The sequence below is a fragment of the Silurus aristotelis genome (assembly GCF_946808225.1).
Source record: "Silurus aristotelis genome assembly, chromosome: 8".
Lineage (NCBI taxonomy): Eukaryota > Metazoa > Chordata > Actinopteri > Siluriformes > Siluridae > Silurus > Silurus aristotelis.
The window spans coordinates 12,286,020-12,307,439 of record NC_139581.1 but is presented as its reverse complement, the minus strand read 5'-3'; the positions used below and the strand labels follow the sequence as shown (position 1 = coordinate 12,307,439).

General features: G+C 40.4%; 1 protein-coding gene across 14 annotated transcripts in view; it reads right to left on the bottom strand.

Moving 5' to 3' along the window:
- The window catches only part of tenm4 (teneurin transmembrane protein 4), a 205,271-nt gene that overhangs the window by 79,294 nt on the left and 104,557 nt on the right, over positions 1-21,420 (bottom strand). For all 14 annotated transcript variants that reach the window (XM_083548345.1, XM_083548346.1, XM_083548344.1 and 11 more), the window contains 7 exons: positions 21,178-21,413; positions 14,219-14,383; positions 11,692-11,906; positions 10,739-10,955; positions 5,099-5,200; positions 4,524-4,718; positions 2,306-2,506 (listed from right to left, as the gene is read on the bottom strand). In XM_083548345.1, coding sequence (XP_083404471.1) covers positions 2,306-2,506; positions 4,524-4,718; positions 5,099-5,200; positions 10,739-10,955; positions 11,692-11,906; positions 14,219-14,383; positions 21,178-21,413 — 1,331 coding nt within the window. The remainder of the gene's footprint in view (positions 1-2,305; positions 2,507-4,523; positions 4,719-5,098; positions 5,201-10,738; positions 10,956-11,691; positions 11,907-14,218; positions 14,384-21,177; positions 21,414-21,420) is intronic.

The window sequence follows — 21,420 nt, the reverse complement described above, 5'->3', positions numbered from 1 at the left end:
AGGTAGACATTCTCCACCAGCAGACACTCCTCCTTTTAATTCCGGAGCGCTTCACCAGCTCTAAAAGCAAGCAGGGCCAGAAGCCAGAAACTGCAAGCTAATCATAATATACGGCACCAGTCCTTCTGCTTGAGAAGCCAGCCTTTAAAATGCCTATTTTCCAGCAAATCCCCTGGATTACCTAATAGGTCAGACTGTCAGTTTGGCATTAGCGGGGGAAATTCACAGTCACAGATCGTTGTGTTTCGACACTTCGGAAAAGAAGAATGATTTTTACTTGTATCATCTCTTTAAGCCCAGCGGAGAAGCGTTTTACTAAAAGCCAAAGTCCAAAATAAATTGGATTTCTGAAGAAAAATAAATAAATAATTAAAAATAACCCAAGAAAGATGAAATATGCCTTTCATGGCCAAATAGCTGAGATTTCGAATATGTCATGAAATCATTTCAGAGCACAATACATAAATAAATCATAAACAATCCAACGTGTCAACTGCCAACTTTAAGCACTAGGTGGTTAAAGTTGGCAGACAGGCAAAATCTCTCAAAGAGTTAAGTCAGTTTGCACTCTCTTGCTGGCTGTAAGTATTGCTTGCAGAGAGGAACTCTTACAATAGCATCTACAGAAGGAATGTGAAGTGAAGCAGTCTCAGGAGGACACAGAACCCACCTCTGTTCCAGCATCTTCACCACATAGATGAGGCAGCAAGCCAAATATATATCATATCAATGTCTACTGTAGCTTTACTTACTACTGACAGACTCTTTACCACTCTAAAGATAACAATATGGAGGGACAGAAATGGCACAATATAGCAGAAAAAGTCTGCACTCCATCTCTAGGAAGACAATTGATAATTTATTGGGCCTGTAAGAGCAATGGGCATGTTACAGCAGCCATAGTAAAGCACAGAGTAGAAATGTTAATCAAAGGGGAAAAAAAACATAAAAAAGCAACAAAAATAATCAAAATGCTCTTCAATACCAAAAGGTTGCATTAAAAATGTGACTCTTCATAAAACAGCCAACAAATCATTATGGCTATCTCCGAGCATCTAAGAGGCTGTGCAAAAAGGCCTTGCTTAGAAAAGAAAACTCTTTTTTGAAAAATCACAGGCCTAGGAAAAGCTTTCGAGATTTCTAGGAATAACACCAATTGTGAACTGCGAGACAAATTACCTTTAGAATGTAATTATACTTCAACACCCCTAGGAAGAGAGGAAGTGACTGCTCCCATAGCAACAGGTAACAGGGTAAGATTAGGGACAGCCTGCTGATTTTTTGTTTCACTTGGACAAGTTCTACCTCAATACCTTAATGTACAGTATGTGCACATAAACATGGACGGTGAATGAAATGCTGGATAGTTGACAAGCACACCCCAAATGGCAGCACTGATATCTTAGCGTTAACAGAATGAGCTATTCGTCACTGCTTGCGTTTTCACTCTCAGACTCAATAACACACAGAAATGAGGCTTTGTTTTGTTGCCAGGAAGACTCCAAGGTGGTTCAGTGCACTTTACAGGAGTGTCTGTAGAATCTGCTAAGAACGAAAGACAGTAAAATATAAAATAATTCAACAGACATTCAGATTCACTGAAAATGGTTGAAATAAAGGTTTGAATCATACCAAAAGGGGGCTTTTATCCATAAATAGCCAATTTGGCTAAAAATCTAACTAATCTAGAAAACATCCAATTTCACTTGATGTTGGGATCAAGTCCTCACCACTATTAGGTCCATTAAAAATCTTTTCTATATCTGCTAGAGACAGAAAATGAATACAAAAATGCTTGCGATAAATATCTTTGATCATTTCTCCTGATCATTTCTCCTCTGTGGTATTCAGATAGCTATGAATAAATAACATGATTGAGATTGCATCAGTTTTATTTTCATAGATTTCCTGTTTGTGTCAAATATTGGGTGAGATATGATTAAATTTGATTATCGTTAAAATAAAAAGAAAACCGTGACGGTTCGGAAGATAAAGTTATGTACTATACTGGCTGTAGCTGTTGTTAAAAGGGCAAACTCTATCACGCCTCAGTATCATGCTTTCTGGTTCAATTTCAATTTCCTTCATCTGTAAGGACAAAAAGTAAACTGTAGCAACAAAATTATATAAACAGATATTAAAAATAAAGTCCAATATTCCATTATTGCTGAAGGTTAACCAAAAATTAAAATACAAACATTACTACTGCTTAACAAACTCTAAACTGGCCTGATTTTTAATAGATCACATGAGTTCATATGAACCCCATCAACATTCTGGTTTTCAGTTGTGCAACAGTACTGACCTGTCGAGCAGTCGTGCCCGGTCCAATTGGGGTCACAGTTGCAAGTGGCCGTCTCTGCCAGGAAGGCTCCGTGCCCTGAGCACTGGTCCATGCAGGATGCCCGTGGACTCTCACAACCAGAGCCTCCCCAACCCACAAAGCAGTGGCACTCACCGCGCACACACACACCACGGCCTGAGCATGTGGGATCCAGACAGTCCACTGTGAAGAATAATAAACAACGAGTCAGAAAAAGCTGCAAGCTAAAACTAATCTGAGTGTGGAACAGGAACACAGAGGCATGGGGAGAAAGCTCAACAGAGAGTTACTATTTGTCTTTGACAAATACAAATTCAATTCTTAAAATTACATTTTCTATGCTATTGGAATGATGCGCATGGTAGGTTTTCCAAAGCCTTTCATCTGGGAATCTCTTACACACAGACCTCCCAATATATTCCCCAAATATTTCTTACATCTGGAGATAAAATAAAAATTCAAAACTGGCAAAAAAAACCCTAGCTACCTCCATAGCCATTTTTCATGCCACCAGGTGGAGTAGACCTTTCTTTCTTTCTTTCTTTCTTTCTTTCTTTCTTTCTTTCTTTCTTTCTTTCTTTCTTTCTTTCTTTCTTTCGGTAATGAGATTTCCTCCCATTGCCAAGAAGGGAGGCTGGAGCCAATGCACGCTGGGATAAATTGAAAAGCGGCACTGGACACGCTCCCCCTTCTTGCTAGTCACTGAACCAAAAAAAACAAAAGCAGGGCGGAATGCAAACAAGGTGTCTGTTGCATGGCTCAAGCCTTGAGGGCAACCCCCCCCCCCAAAAAAAACCCTTGTATCCTCACAAAATTGTTGATTTTTATTCAGCTATATTCCCCTGCCTGACTCATGATGCTTGATCCTTCCATCCCTCAACCTCTGGCAAAAAAAAAAAAAAAAGAAGAAAATAAATGCAGAAAGTCTGTTCAGTTACATGCTAATGATGGCTAATGGTTGTTTAATGAATACATGAGACCTCGAGAAAGCTGGCAAATGTGGCCTCGGTTAACGAGGGGACAAGAACCGTGAGAGAGAAAAAAACTCAATTAGAAAATAATAACAACAACAAGAAACGGGATCTCACAGATGGAGAATGTACAATGTAGGGGAACCCATAGGGGGCCGAAGGAGAGGCCTGCAGCATGGCGGCTTCGCTCTTTCACGACATAAAAGGACGAGGAAGTCCTTTATAGACAAACAGGAGCTATGGCCTCTTAGCAGATGGCTTGGGCGCAAGACTGAGATCATAGGCTAACTGACAGGAGCTACTCTCCTGGCAATTAATCATCACTGCCTGAAGGTCGCAGGGAAGAAAGGTAGGAACCTTAAAGGGCCAGCAGCCCTATTCTCTGCCTTTGCCTGCAGACTGTGCGAACCAAAATAGAATGTGCGGTGGGGATCAGAGGTGTCAAACCCCGCATTTATCAAAATCAACTTCTCTATTTTTCAGCTTGAAATGAAAACCGTCAAAAGGTGGCAAACACAATGGGCAAGCTCAATCTTATCTCTCAGCGCCTTGCTCTGGGCCTCTCTGCCCGGCCACTGGGATACCATTAAAAGATTAAAGTCACAATTTGCCTCTGTGCAAAACTTATTGGATTTCACAGAAGAAAAGGGATTGTTTTGCTACTTAATGGAATGTCATGAAGCCCTCCAAAACATCCATAATACATGAAAGAGAAATGAGGCCAGAGAAGCTTCACCAGCTTATCAGGAAAAGATCACTACTGGGCTTGACTTCAAAAACCGCGGGGTCTAAAATATTCAGGAACAGGGTACGGGCTGGTCCAGAAAAAACACAATAAGCATATCGGCAGACAGAGGCTTTCTCTAAATTATAGCTTTGCGCCTGGCACTGGACAAATGCTGCATTTGACTAGTGGAAAAAGAGAAACACTTTGCCTAACCACAGTGCGTTGCTCAGCAGGCTTCTGCAGTCAGGTAAGCCTCATGCTGGCTGCTGTAAGGGGGTGAATTCTCCTGAAAGCTAACAAGTGAATGACATAAAACTAAATGATACCTCCGGCAGCAATTCACTACTGAAATCCCTTTTCAATATGGTCCTAAGCTGAATCTAATCTTCTTACAATGTTTTTGCTGGAGTGCAGCAGAGATTTTGGGCTTAGACACAGAAAAAGAGAAAATATTGACCAGGAAAGACAAAACAGATCACACTGATCATCAGGATGCTCTTACCTTCTTCACAGTTCTCTCCTTTGTAGCCTGGATTACAGATGCAGGTCCCCACTATACACGTCCCATGTCCGCTGCAGGTCACGTCAATGCACTGATTGGTGGGAACATCGCACTCTGGCCCTTTCCAACCACTGTGGCACATGCAGCGCCCTTTCAGGTACTGACCATTACCGCTGCAAAGAACTGGACAGGAAGCTGTGGGGACAACAAATACAAACAAGTTTTAATTACTAATTTGATTGCTGACAAGATCTTCTGTTTTCAGTAAGGGAAAGGTCAGCTCTCTATTGCAGGCCACTAAATATGCTAAATGGCTTGTAAACCATATCTTCATGTGCACAGATGCACTGTCATACTGAACCAGGTTTGGGTCTGTTAGAAAATCATTTGAGAATAAGCCACATATAGGTGGAACAATTAGGCATTCCAATACTTTTGTCCATATAGTGTATAAAACCTTACAGGTATCAGAGCAGAGAATTGAGAAGTAGAGGCAAAGAGAGAAAGAATAAAAAAAAAAGAGAAAATAAACAGTAAGAGATAGAAAGAGAGAAAGAGAGAGAAAGATAACCTACCCCTGCTGCAGTCTGGTCCTCTAAAGCCCAAGAAACAGTGGCAGGTTCCAGCAATGCAGTCTCCATTACCAAAACAGTTACTGGGACAGTCATCTATCGAGTCTAAAACCAAATCATACACAACAGCATCTGTCAGAGCTGCACAAATCATCCATCAATAAGCTTCATATAAAAATATTTTGGTCTTTTTCATTCGCAATGACTAGTTTATCCTCAATCTTAAACTCATTCGCCTCCAACAAATTCAAACAGATTACATGTAGTTTCTATTCTCCTGTGTTTTATCCATACAGAGGGCAAATTAATGAACTTTAATATGACCTTAATAATAAACCCTACTTCATATTTACAAATACTGCATTATAAGATCAGACACCCCATATGTTACACACACTATTGCTATAGTGTAAGCTAATAGTAATTTCTTTAACTTATGTGATGCACATTACTGCTATTTGTACTACAATGCACCCTCACATTTAATGTACATTACTGATCTGTCATGTACTCTGTATATTGTGGTTTTATTTAATCTGCATAGTCTTGTCTATAAGCTAAATGTATAATGTCTGTACTTTTGAAAGTCACCAACAGCTGGAACCAAATTCCTTGTGTGCGTAAACCTAATTTTGATTCTAAAATATATGAATATACACATGCCAAACACATGTAACATAAAAGGTACAGAGTAAAGCAAAGTTTGAAACACTAAATTGAATTAAGTGGAAAAATTGAATAAAATGGAAAAAGTAATATTATTTTTATAAAAATAAATAATATATATTTTTTTATTTAATACCCAAAACTATAATATTTGACCGTGTTTGTTATTTAAATAATAAATAATAATGTGAACCAAATAACAAACATTTTCCACATGTAATAGTAGATAATCATATTAAAGGGGAACATAAATTGCATTTATTAGAACATAATAGCAGGGGAGTGGTGGCTTCAGCGGTTAAGGCACTGGGTTGCCGATCGGAAGGTCTGGGGTTCAAGCCCCGGTATCGCCAAGCTGCCACTCTTGGGCCCTTGAGCAAGGCCCTTAACCCTCTATGCTCCGGGGGTCCCTTACGAGGGAAATATCAAGGTCCGTGACGTCGGAGTGACGTGGGGCCGCCTTCCCGTGGGCTCACCACCTGCAGGAGGGACCGTAAGGGACGGTGCTGTGAGGATTGGGCAGCAGTCGAAGGCGGGGGCCTGTTTAGACTGCTGCCCCCGCGACCCGAATTACGGATAAGCGGGAGAAAATGAATGAATGAGTAGAACATAATAGCATTTAATATAAAGGAATAAAGCCCATAATAAGCATCATGAAAAAGTTGGTATTTAAATGCAACAAGAGAAATGTGTTCCATTTCACCTATATCTCTTCCTATTTTAATAATTGTTAAAAATCAAAACATCTGTCTAAAAAACAAGATTATAAACAGGTTTGTAAGGTCTGGGATGGAGTCACAGGCTACAGAAAAAAATTTATTTGAGTTCATAATAAACACTGACAATGTTTTGAGGTAAACACACACACCTACACACACCCACACACCCACACACACACACATTACAAACTATTCATGCACAAATGCCTGCCATCACCACTCATCCCCTGTAAACTGGAGGTTATTCTATGCATTCTCCAAATTTCCAAAGTGTTCTACAGAACAGGGCACTACACAATTGCAGGTAGTGGCTCATCTGAATTCAAAATCAGTCGAGGCAGTGAATTAAACAAAAAATGGCAAGGAATAATATGCCCTCTCTCCAGGCCCCCGGGGCTGCTGGCACTCCTTGAGCCATAATCGACCTGAACAGCTGCTTTTTTGCCGAACAAAGGAGGGGATACGTGAATCTCCACACAGTCCTCTGTCCTTCCTCAGGAGAGTCAATCACCATAAAGAATGCAATAGAAGGAGATAAAAAGCTGTGACTGGTGGAAAGAGAAAGAGAAAGGCAGCTCTAGAGTGAGTTAAAGGAGTGCATTTTATACATTTATCAGTCACAATTTTCGGTGGAATGATGCAAAGTGAAGAGGTGATAAGGTTGCCTTTCCCCCTGTGCTTTCCTTTTTAAAACCTTGAGTGAATTGTTTGATGGTCTCCTTCGCCAAGTTCTGACTAGAAGGCTGTGGCTGCTTTCAGAGACCTGTGGCAGCGGGAAGTTTAGTGTTTGTGAATGTGTAATAATGCATACAGAAGTGTAAAGCTTCACAGATTTGCCATTTGAAGTGTATCCAAAAAATACAATTATGCACATTTGACTCCTTGGGCGAGTCTCGACCCGGGTTGTATTCAGTAGAGAAGTGTTGGGGGAAAGCTTTGGTTGCCAATTTGACATCACCAAGCCGCATCAGGAGGGATGCATACTTTTAAAGAAACCGTGTATTACATACTCCGCTTCCCCACACAGCAAAGTTCATATCCATAAAAGCTCTAAGATCTGAAACAATGTAGTGGCTTCATGTTTTATTCAGAATAAATAAGTACACTCTTTTCCTAAATGGTTTTTAGGCTCACTAACAGTCTCACAAGCTGCTGAATTGGAAGTTTACTTCACTTAACATGTTGGCTTTCCTAGGAAGCAGACTGCAAACGACCAATCATCAGCCTTTGTTACTGACACAGCATGTCTGCAAACAAGTCAGTATGTTGCAAACCACTATTGAGCCCAGTACTGAATTTTGCTTCGGAAAGACCAGTTAGAATGCCTGTTTTCAAAGATTTTGATATGTATATATATATATATATATTGGTTTTAGACTTAAAGAGATGGTGGTTTTTACTGTGCATGGTCAAATAATTGTTAGCAATAGAGTGCAACACACAGAAGACAGTCTACTGTCAGGGTATCTGAGTCTAAGGCTACCTCACAAGCCAGACTTTTACCTACCTGGTTGATGTTTGTCATTTCACAGGAAGCCATTTGGGAAGGCCGGATGTAAAAATGTAGTGTATCTCGTCAGAAACCATGCGAGGGAATCTAATTTTCTTAATTTATTTATTTATTTTTCTGATGCTTATAATTAGCATTGTGAAATGGCTGAAAATCAAATCAGGATCTGTTCCACTAAACAGCAAACACATGAAGATGTGGACAGTCAATGAAACTGTAGTCTGCAATGCTTATAGTCAGTGTTTAAAGCTGAGACAGTGACGTAAATGTTGCAATCCATCAAATAAAATGAACAACATATTACATGTCTGGCCTTAACACGGCATGTTCAACCCATTAACAATGGATGGGCATGGATTTGGACAGACTGTTTTGGGAAAACGAACACTTTATTTCTTCAGGCTAAGGATGTGTTCGAGAACACAGTCCAAGGACAGAAAAATGAGAGCGTGTTCTGGTAAAAAGTGGAAAAGGATCGAGCATCTCAGCCTAGTTATGAATGAAGAGCAATGAGGATGAAAGAGCAAAAGAGGGAAATGGGCTCCTTCGGTTATTTTGATAAAATGCTGTAGATGAAAGCAGAAATAACTATTTATGAATACAGAATATGAGCTTTTCCAGCAGTAACGCTCATTTATTTTGATTCTGATGTGATATACAGAATCACTGAAGCTGCACTGTAGTACACAAAGCACCACTGCATAAAAAGGGTAAAAAAAGAAATTTTTATAAATATCTGATGTTGACATGCTCCAACAACAAAAGGCTCATTATATCGGACATTATCCTCTTTGTCTTAATGAGCATAGCTTGTATTTTTAGGTTATGATTCTAAATCCCTTTTCCTTCATTACTTTATTATGACCACCTCGTAAATTAGTAAATGTGAAAGACCTTCTAATTCCAAAATGCTTGAGGATCATCTAAGGCCTTTTTTACTTAAAAAATAAAATAAACAAAATAGAACGGCTAGCTTCTATCTGAAGGACGTCATCAGCTGACCCACTTCATCACCACTTTTCTCTTTGACACTCTTTAAAAAAAAAAGCCTGATCAACTTTGACTTCAAATCAAATTCTATCCAATATCTCTTGCTGTATATATTCGTTACAGTCCTTCGAGACTGTGCCCTAGACCTCAGGTGGTTTATCAGACCCCCCTCGCTTTAGACATCTTCCCTCCCTGGAGCAGAGAGCATTTCACTCCGACAGCCCTCCTTCCCCCTCCAACGTCGTCGTTCAACCCTCCTCGTAGTATCAAATATCTACGCCTAGTGCGAGACCGTGCTGATGTCTGTCTCCGGGTGGGTCACGGCAACTGAGGACATGCGTCTTCCATCGATCTGCTGTGCTCCTTCATCTGATCACCCCACCGCACCACCCCTCGCCTGTCACAGATGGACCAGGGCCCAGGAGCTTTTAATTAAAGAGCATGTGAGAACAGCTCCCAGCTGCCACCTTTGTGAAAGCCGACACCTCACGCGTCCCCCCGCCCTAACATCTCTGCTCATGCCAATCAAAGACGCTTTTAGCGAACACAAGAGAGAGGACAAAACGAACAAACAGCCTACACCGGAGGAGGCCAGATGTCGGCAGCTGGGCTGCATGGTCACGGTGCCATGCACAAAACACCAAAAGGAGTATTAAAAAGAACGCTTTATTCTTCCGGCAGCAAGATGTGAATGCAAACGAGAAGTTATAACGAGCAATAATGGCTCTGGCAGGGAGGCATGAAGGGGGCTGAGCAATCAGAAGCTTTGAATCTGGGCAGCATTGTATTCAAATGGGGTACCCAAAAAAAAAATCCCCCCTTTCCAAAAAAAAAACCAGCCTTGGTAAAGACACTTAAACGCTAATGGAAGCCTCAGGAGCCATCGTATGAAGGAGAAGCAGGGTGATGTGGAGCTGTCTTTGTTATCCACCTTGATTGCTGTGTAGAGGCTCAGTTTGCTTGAGGTCACACTGATCAGAGCTGCAGAGTGGCAGGTCGGGTTAATAAGTAGTGGGCTGCGCCTGTGAAATTTCTCTAGCTGCTTTATCAGAGTGGGTCATTTGAATATTTGAGGACTATGAATGGGAAAGCTATCAATGAAGAAATGGCGTGAGATGTGCGATCAGGACCATCAAGTGAATGTGTGAGCTAATGACTGAATCAACTGAATGTGTGAGCACATCACATTTTAAAAGCTTGAACTGTCTCTTGTCATCAATGCAGCTCGTACAAGATGAACTACTCAGTCTGTACATCTAGGCTCTAGGGCTGCATGATTTTGACTAAAATTAAACGCTGATTTCGCAGTTATTAAACTGTGATTAAAGTTTTAGCGCAGCAACTGGTTCTCTGTAGTAAAACAGAGAGTCAGTCAAACTGGTCCAATAATGCCACATGATTATAATATTATAATACAGAAGGAAATACTAATGGTGAGATTCTGGGTTAGTGTGAGTTCATACACTAAGCAAGGCCCTTAACTCATAACTTGTATTGTATCCTTCAAGTGTATATTGCATCGGATTAAAAAATCATCCATATCAATAAACATAAATGTAATGATCCTTTTAACATATTTATACCTGGCACAGTAACCACAAAATTAAGCTTTAACTAGACAGCAGGTTTACTCAACTGTGAATGCGCTAACTTAGTCACGACGCAAGAGTTCTGTTTAGTTCTGTTCTGTTTTTCCACATTCCTACTAGTCTCTTCATATGCCAGACAATCCTCCATAAACACTCTCGTGTTACTCACCTATAGCCGTGGTGAGGAAAGACACCTGCTCCAGCTCCTTGCCATCATTATACACTGCCAGGTGCCAGATGCCTGAGTCCATGTACTGGATGAAACCAGTGTCATGGCTGCCAAGGGGCACCAGGCTTCGTGACTGAGTCAAAGCCGGCGGTCCGTCCAAGCTTTGAACCCCTTGAGCCAGGAGCCGCCGTCCATCTAAAAGCTCCACAAAGTCAAACTAGAGACAGAGACGAGGAGACCGCAGAAAAGTATTAGAATGACACACAAGCTACCATACACACATACACACACAAGAGTGTAGAGTGAACAAAGGACTGACACAAAATGGACTACTGCGTTAGGTGACAGCCTCAGTGAGATATGTGCTCATGAGGAGGTTTGCTGTCTGCTCTGTACTCAAGAGATGTCTGTAAAAGGAAACACTCTGCTGATAGGGAGGAAAAAAAATGAAGGGAAAGCTAAAAAAAAATCAGATGTTATTACCTTAGTGTTCTTATTCACCACTGATTCCCAAACACACAAAAGTAAACTGTGTATATATTCCCTTTATCCCCTTATTGTAAAAAAAAATCAATTTAGGCCTTAGAGTAATTTCCAGTAATATAATAACACAGGAACTATGGTCCAAATCAATAAAGCCAGTTCGACACACTTGATGTTCGATACCAAAATTAGGTGTCATTTTGATTTCGCAATCTTCGTGTACGATTGTAGCCTTTACTGCAAAAAAATGAACAAAATGAACATGGATGCAGTGCTCGTATGCTGCTAGTGTAACCTTTTAGCAGGAAGTGTTCGTACAATAAATAAGCATCGATTTACATGCTCGTTAGAAAGACTAAAATCTCTGACATTTATACAAATTTAGTATTCTCAGAGAGGGGATTCGTACTGATCCGCTCGCAGAACCAGAAGGGATTACTGCAAATAAGTGCCTTGTTTGAACAACCCACCTGTGTGTGTGAAGGAGGAAGGCCTCTTCTTCCATAAATCCCCACCAAGGCATCTTTACTAAGCGAGACGTTGAACTTGAGGTACATGGGGTGGTCGATGAACACCTGAGACCTCCAGAATATCCCGGGTGGTATCTGCTGTGTGACCTTACGCCCCACGTCTATCTCACCCATGTCTATGAAGCTGTCGTCTGGGAATAAGCCATCCGCTTTGCCTGCAATACAAAACAACAAAATGCTGTGATTTAGGTAATAGGTTTCCGAAAAGCAGGTCAAGGGAACCGACAGAATGACCAGAGTACCACTGATAATCTTACTGACAGCCCAGTCTCATTCACTCATAATGACCATTTCATGAGGAAGCAAAGCAGTCTTGCCACACCATACCTTTCTTATGGGTCTCGCTGGAAAATGGCAACATCTGCTCGGCCGTGTACGCCGGCCAATTTCCGCAACGATGGCGCCAAAAACAGACATGCCTGCAAACTGAACCCGGAGGACTCCGAGGCAGGCAGCTCCACAGGCGTCTCCACACGCCACACCAGATGGCGGCCTCTCAAAAAACACCATTATTTGCAGCGTGTTCGATCCGCAGAGACAAGATACGCTCTCCTGCAGGGCAATTTACTGACGTGGATCGTGTGTGAACACATCAATGCCAATTCCATGTTACATAATTCTTTACTGGTTCACTTTCAAATTCTAGCAACTCCAATATAACCCCATAATTGACCTTTTATCGGCTTTATAGTATATTTCTGGGGCATTTTCATTGTATTTTCTGGCTCCAAGACATTTTATTATTTCAATAATAGATAATCAGAATGCAGCCGACATTTAAATCTTGTACTTATATATCAGCAACACCGAGATTGAATCGGAAAATAAGTGTGCATATCATTGGGATGACACTGGACTGATTGGGTGTGTTTCTGGTGACAACTGTGCTCTGTAAGGCAGAATTACAAACCCCTGCCTATTGATTGCCCTTCAGCTACAGCCGTCACTCAAATAGAGACAGGATAGCAATGGCCTTCTGCCTCTCTCTTGCTCTCTCTCTCTCACTCAATTTCTCCCTCTTTCTAACTCACTTACTCACACACACTGTCTGCTAAATGAAAAAAGGATGACTCTGTGACTCATCTATATGGTAATGGCTGTGATCTTCACCTTTCGGCAAATCAAACAGCTTAATCTGGGCTCTGTTCTGTTTTGAGAGCAGAGAAAAACTAAAACTTTCCCTACTGTGCAGCTCATCGGCATACCAGGGGGTTTAGCACGCACTTTCTTCAACTGCCAGGAAAACTGGAATTTAGTTTACCCAATGAAGGAAAATCATGCCTCCTTTGGACAGAATACAAGTTCTAATCCCACTCAAGCCTCTGGGTACCTGCTCCCCAAAGCAGTGCCATCACTTCCTCCAGGAATAAATAAAACCCTTAAACTTTTCTGGCAACATTCGCTGGATTACAATGCAGATGTCATAGAATGCTGCCAAAACTGGTCACAGCTTGGAGCTGGATGACAAATAATCCTGGATCTGATGAAGTCTTTGGAAAAAAAATAAAAATCAAAACTAAGATGTATTAATGTTGGCCAGTGATGAGCTGCATCAGTGGGGATCCTCAAGGAAATTAGCTGGATATTTTGGAATGCGTGACTGGATTTGTGCTGGCTGAAGGACACTACTAAAACTGGCTGCGAAGAAGGTTTTCGCACGGGGTCAAGTACGGTCGGACTAATCGGAGAAGTTCTTCAAGCTTTAGAGAAGCAATTCCAAACCCATTTCATTCCGTGGACCTCCTCAGTACAGTTTTATGAACATGGTCCAAGAAATCAACTGTTTATTGAAGCCAAAGAACATGTTATTGCTGCATGTTTCACCAACAGAACACATTAAATAGATCTATATAATAGATCTTTGTGGCTTGAACTTTTGAGGACTGAATTTGAGTGGCTAGTCAAATCAGCCAATTTCTGATTGAACTCAATAACAAATTTGATAATATTGTTCTGTGATTGCCCTTGGCAGTGCTTCATGGAGCCCTGTGGGGCCAACATTATTGCTTTAAGCAATTCAAAATATAAACAAATAATTAATCACCCAATATTCAGGAATCCGTGCTAATAAATGAGTAAAAATTTAATTTAATAACCTGGTATTTAGTTGAAAATAACATGAAAAATGAACTTTGCTTAACTGCACCTTGAAATGTTAATTTGCATTGAAGCAATGTTAAAGGTATAAATCCTCCCTAAATGTCTGTATACATTTTAATTACTTTAAATCCTCTTGACTGCTAATCATCATGACAGCATCTAAAAAATGTATTCCTCCCAAGACAAGTGAACATCTCTACATTACCGCTTGTGTGTAATTAATCAGACTTTTGATAATTTACTCATCAGAAATTCAAGCACGCGATGGACATAAAACTTGTGAGACAGCTAATAAATGCCCATATGCTAATTATGATTCAAGATTGGGGGTTTTCTATGCTATTTGTCCATAACTTTTTGTACGTACCGTCTTCTCTACCCCTGCGGTCAGGGAGCTCCAGTCCTGTATTGCCAAGGGGAGGCAGGCCCAGGTCTGTCGGTATGGACAGGCTGCTGGTGTTGTTTTCCGCCAGCCGGTATAATTGCCCTTGCATGGGCTGTAAGTGCCAGTTCAACCCAAACAGGTGCATGGCTGCAAGGCAATAACACGTGTTTAGAATGAACAAGTGTAGGTTCTTAACGAGCTTTCAAACAGTGAGGAGGCTGATAATAAATGAAAGCTACAGCCAGGTTCTAATTTGCAATTATTACCATCTGCATTTCTGATTGCTATAATAGATGCTTAAATATTCACGTTAATCCAACGACTACAAACTTGTTTCGTTTCGTATGCTACAATAAAAAAAGAAAGTGTTTACAGTACAAACTGGTTATACATTTGAATATAATGTATATATAATGTATAACAACAAATTGGGCTTTTTTTCTAATGTGGTGCTTTGGCACGCAATTTTCTTTCATTATGAGGAAATGCTTTTCTGTGAAGGATGAATTATTGCCGAATCACGAGAATGAGGGTGAATGGGTAATCGAGTTTTCTTGCTGACGAAGCGTGAGTAAAAGCCAAAAGAGCCGTAAACCCCCTCAACTCTCTAACCCTACAGGACAAAAAGTGTGTTGTAACTACCAGCACAGGGTCCCTGGGGTAACACTATTCTTCTCATCCCAATTACCTTACTAATAACTCCCCCCCACCCCAACACACTCCCCAGGGCAAAACGAGACAAGGAAATGATCAAGTCAGCAGGAAGAGAACAGAGAAGCCTGGAATCAACAAAAGGAGTGACCTCTGGGATGATCAGCCATGGAGCCGAAGACTGAGAAAGGGTGCCGCACAATGATGGATCACCAGAAAGAGCAAAGGCATGACCAGCTTTACTGGGGAATATCACACCCAAGAACACTCTGGTCAGCATTAAAAACAAGCAACAACCATTAACTATTAAAGTCTTTCCTACGATTGGTATACACAACCAAGGTAGTTCATTCTAAGAAGATTTATATGCAGCTTGGACTATAGCTTGGGTATTGAACCAAAAAAGCCCTAGTGTGTTCTTTCTTAGCACACAAATTTTAAAACCTGATTTCATTCATCAGCATATAATTGGTACAAGACTACAAGGTGCCCGAGCACATTCCTGTACTGCATCCTCTCACTCTCGACAATGTGCAGCAGCAAAAATAGCTTTCCATTTCATTTAACATCACCGAGAATAAAGAGCAAGTATTGGTTTCACTCGACAGCAAATATCTTATCTCAAAAAAAAATTGTAAAAAAAGGTGAAAGGGGGTCTACACAAATTGATTTATTTTCATGTCACAGCATTTTCGGCAAAAAAGCTTAGCTTGTGTAATTCCTAAAATACTGAACTCACTCTTAATTTGTGTTCTGTTCTGTGGTTCCAAACACACACAAGTACAAGGGAAAGAAAACCACAGTGTAAGGAGTACATTGCTTCTGACTGGACGGAAAATTGTATAGTTGCAGGTTATTCTTTACACATTGTAACAATATAATAATTTTGGATTATTTCTCTGGATATTTGTTGTTTTTCACAATAAAGCAAATGCATTATTGAACATTTCAACATGAACATTTTCATTAGTTGCCATTATTCTAAATTATACACCTACAGTATGTAATTGACCAATGGTTATACTTGAGGTCAGAAAAGAACAATGAATAATTTATTGTATAACCACAGTAATAATAACCTGCAAAGAGAAAAGGGCCTTGTGCATTTAGAGAATATTTATCCATCAACAGGCAGAAGGCAGTAGCCCATATTAGTGAAATTTAATCAGCAATTAATCCAAATGAAAGGTATTTTAATGAGATGATAGCACTAGCTATTCAAAATGAACTTTTCTCAAGACCACACACACACACACACACACACACACACACACACACACACACACACACACACACACACACATATGTAAATGTATATTTATATATGTATGTAAATGTACTCCGACCAGACATAACTTTATGGCCACTGATCAGGCATAACATTATGACCACCTGTCTAATATCGTGTTGGTCCCCCTTTTGCTGCCAAAACAGTTCATACTCATTAACAGCATTAACTTCTTCAGCAAATTGAGCTACAGGAGCTCGTCTGTTGAATAGGAACACACGAGTCAGCTTTCGCTCCCCACGTACATCAATGAGCCTTGGCCTTGAACAGGGACAAGGTCCATGACCTTGTCCATGGTTCACCACTGTTCCTTCCTTGGACCACTTTTGATAAAGAGTTTCAAACTAGTATAAGTCCCCAACACTGAGCTGATCAAACTATTGGTAAGAAAGAAAGAAAGAAAGAAAGAAAGAAAGAAAGAAAGAAAGAAAGAAAGAAAGAAAGAAAGAAAGAAGGAAAGAACAGCAACATTTTGCTCCCCAGTTCCTCTCATCCATTAATTTCAGTCATATTAGTCTGCTCCATCCTGCTTTACATCTTCCTATTCAAAAAGTGCAAGAAAATCTGATCTCCTAAAATAATAAGGCCTTTGATAGAGCTTGCCGTCGAGCCTGGAAAGTCTCTCGGCTCTGATTTACTGAATCAATAGCTATTTGAAAAAATGCTGAGTGCCTTTTGCTGATTATATTCCGACACATCTAGGATCTAGGCATTCCTGCCGACAAGCCCAGATTTCTGTGTTTCTCTTTTGTGTTGAAGTGAACATGGATGAGCACAAAACAATACTATGTGAGACAATATAAATGCAAACAATCCGGTCCCTCTGCATTGGCTGGAATTGGCTACAGCAGAGGCGGGTGTGAGCACACTGAGACAGATGGCACCATTTGTCACGTTTGGGTAGTGCATGCATGCATGCCTCCTTCTTAATTTTTTTCTGTCCGTTTCCATCTCTTCCAATCCATTCCGTTTTTCTCCTCTGAGTCAATGCTTGAGGACGGTCCTGGACAAGCACATCAAACAGCATCAGGAGCCTGTGTGCCGTGTCAAACATCCAAGCAATCACTCTAATGTAGGGTCCGTCACTCATCCGCTCTTCACTCTTAATGGAAAATGACTTGCCCGAACAACCCTTCTAAGCATACACCTACACTATTATTACCTTAGGAGATTCCTGGTATCTGCAAGATGCAGAGTGCTTGGTCAGAATCCAGAAAGTGGATAATGAAAGAAATATTTCCCTTTGTTCATCCAAACTTTAGAATAGATCTGATCCCTGCAAGCTTTTCTAGAAGAAAAAACATCCCAAATCTTGCCCATTGCAATAACAGGTGGCTGGTGGGGCTACATGGCATTCGCATTTAAACTTTGGTATGGACCAGCACTCTTCTCCTTTTCTTTTCCAAAGCAGCAAATTAGGATGTGGAACACTGGAGAAAACTACTCCCAAGGCCCAGTAAAAGATGCCATGTCCGTTAACAGGTTGTTTGCTCCATCCATCCATTCCTGCACTAAAGGGGAAATAGTGTACCCCAAAAAGCACAAAAGAGGAACCAAAAACAAGGAACCATTCATAATATACCAAAAAGGATAAGGTATGCCATTGGGGTGGGGTCTAAATTGACATAGGAATACGCCACCACCAACTATCACTCGTCCTCCATACAACAGACAAAGTGCATTAGCAAGCATAGAGTTTATTAACTCCTATTAGACACTTAAATTGATGAGGTGTCAAATGCAGGTAGTTCTCTGTTCTCTCATTAGCGTCCTAATGACTCTGACACCTTTCCTGAAGGGGAGGACAGTGTGCAAATCCGGTGCCACTTTTCTGTGAAGCCTTGCCCTATTGGACCAGATTGCCAACAATTCACTGGCAGCTGATATAAAAGCGAGAAAAGGTGAAATGCGAAAAGAGGCAAGATTACTGGAACACACTTGCAAGGATAGAGGTAATTATCTAGAGGTAATTAAATCCACTGACTGGGAGAAGCAGTCTCATTAATTCATTGATTACTAATGATGATGAGATTTGTGGGGGGTCTGTGTCACACAAGCAATGACATGCACAAAACCTGATAGAGTCAGTCAAAAGATGTGACAGGGACTGCTGGCCAGTCACTCAGTAACTACCAGCTACTCATTTACTTCAGCAATTTTCTTCTCTAAGAGTGAATCTAAGGAAAAGAATGAATCATTTCTCTCGTTTTTCTTTTTTTGTGATTGTGAGGGTTGATGTCTGGCAAGTACACTCTTACTTTGTTCTTTAATAAATGGAAAAGTTTCTTTGCATCAAATCTTTACAGCGATTTTGACTGATTTAATCTCAGGAGTGACTCATGACCGTTTTTTGTATTTTCGTGAAGTGGGAAGACATTAACAATAACATAACCTCAAACAAAATCAAATAAGTCAAGAGGCTATTACACTTGAATTATGCTATAGGCTAATATTAAAAATAAATTGCCAAAGCAGCCCTGTAATAGGGAGCTAACAGAAGACAAGATGGATGAATTCAAACTAAATAACTATGCATTATTATACATTTTTCTACAAGAGAACAGAAGTATGTAGTCTGGCATAGAAGCCGCCACCTATTACAGATGACTAACTATATAAAACTTAACCCTAAAAATCTTTTCACATAACCCTTTAGCCTCATTATGTATTATAATAAAGGTCATTTGTAAAGTAATCTAACTTATTTTCAGAGTAACCAAGTAGTATTGCAATTTAAAAAACTACAAACTGAATGTAGGGGAGGTGAGGAGGCCTGGGGTACAGTCAGAGTTCTAATTCATCCCACAGGTTTTCAACAGGGTTGAGGTCAGTGCGCAATAGCAGGAGATCTTCTACTTCAACCCATGCAAGGAATATCTTCATGGAGTTTGCTTTGTGCACAGGTGCATTGTCATGCTGAAACATGTTTCGGTCTCCTAGTTAAAGTGAATGGAAAATCCCATGCTACTGCATCCAAAGACACCATATACAATCGTGTGCCCTCAGCTGTGCATTAACAGTTTGAGAAAAAAAACACATATGGCTATAAAAGTGGTTCCCAGGTGTCCCAATACTTTTGTCTATATACAGTGTAACTGAGCTAAACAAGGTGCTGAACAAGCTGTCCCACATTTACGTAACATCCACAATGTTGACTAAATGCATATCAAAGGTAACCTCATGTCTTTCAAAAGATTAATTAGTATTTCAACCAGTAACACTAACTTAAAGCAGTCAAGGAAATAGAGACTGATGCAAGGTGACTAAAAGCAGGAACTAAAGACACAGCTGAAATATAAATGTGAGTGTGTGGGAGTTCAAACTGAGCCCGTTCCAGCATTAAGAAAGAATGGGAACCCAGCGTGAGCAGAAATGAACACAGAGGGTAGCTGATGACCTTCAGATGCGGGGAACATAACGACCTTCTTAATGGCACTGCTGAGAAAATGGCACACGCCTCCTGACTTTTTAAACCACACACCCCTCATTTTTAAACAAACCGCTTCATGTGAACTATGTTAAAAAAACAAAAAAAAAACAAAAAACAAGGAAACACACACACACACACACACACACACACACACACACAAACACACACACACACACACACACACACACACACACACACATGACACTAAACATCTGTCAGAAGATTTAATTGGGTTCATTAGACAACACAGTTAGAGTTTCCAATTACAGACCTCCATAATTAATTGCACTTGAAATTAACTATATTTTCTCATCAGCTTTTAATTAAACGTGGCCCCTTGTTCTTGATTGGAATTTCTCGATTCTCAGGGTGAACTAAGGTTCCCTACATGTTTACTCAAGAGTGCATGGGGAGATGGTCTTGATTTTTTGGGTTGAGTAATTACAAGAAGTAATTAGGGCCCATCAGCCTGTTGTGCTTCTTCGAGCTCCTGGTGGGGTCAAAGCCGAAGTCGGCCACAGACACACAACTTTCATGTTCAGCTTTAGCCTGTCAATGCTTACTGGATTTATTTATTTTTATTCAGTACATCTGCTATTAACTGAGGATTTTACATTCGCATTTGGATTTAAAAATATAATGGCAAATTGCCTTTGGAAAAAAAATAATAAATATGCAAATTTTCCCAGCAAAAAAAAATAGATGATCATGATTTAAAAAAAAAACATAATTTCTACTTCCCTCTTCTGGCTAAATGATAGTAAATCATCATTCTGCAAGGATGCATATTTATTCACAGTGATGAAGCAGGAGAAGCTATTTTCTCTCTGATGATGGGAAATTGTTCTGAAAAATATTCCACTGATGTGCCCTTGCACTTGCTTTCCCCATTTCGTTTCCTACTTCATAAAATTTCAGATCCCCTCTCTTGCGATTGAATTTAACAATGAAATAATTTATATGCTAAACAGATACACGTGTTAATGTGAGCCATATGATGAAGTCCTTTTGTAGAAGAACTGAATGTAAAACACACTCTCGGTTTGACACAAATCTGCATGTTGGGGTGTGATGGAAAACAAGGCATCTTATTCCTTCTTTTTATTTTTTATGTGCATGGAATCTAACAGTCGGGTTCTTAAATGACGCACAAGGGAGCGTGTGCAAAACACTTCACTACTGCATGAAAGATCCATGATAAGACACTGACTCTGACTAGAGGATTCGAAAATGTAGTCTATTGAGCATATACAGAGCTTATACCTTTCATGGAAAGGTGCCATTTATTAAAAAGAAAACCTTAATTAGAGTGGGGTTCTGAACTGGATTTGAAATGTCTGCCTGAAAAAGTTCTTGGAGGACCATAAAATTTTAACTGACTAAAAAAAAAAGAAAAATCCCTGCTTTAATAAGATGAAATACATTCAGCATAATGTTCTCTGGTATGCATGTGTATTAAAATATTTAAAAGAAGTGTGTGTCTCAAGTTGGAACAGTCCTCATTAATAAGCTGGTGCATATTTCAAGGCTCTGGGATTAAAAAGGCGAAATATAAGATGCGTACGAACTTACCGATGAAGTACGCCAGCAGGAACACCAGCGTGACAGAGATGAGAATGGCGCTGAGGGCGGCGCATTTCCAGTTGCAGTGCTTATAGGGCTTCTTGAGGCTGAAGGTGGGGCGGGTGAACGTGCTGCGAGGCAGAGGTCGCGGCGGGGGCGAGTACACCGTGCTGGAGGTCAGAGGGTAAGCGGGCGACGTGGTGCAGTACAGCGGTGAGCTCCCACCGGGCTTGAACAGAAAGTGTCTAAAAG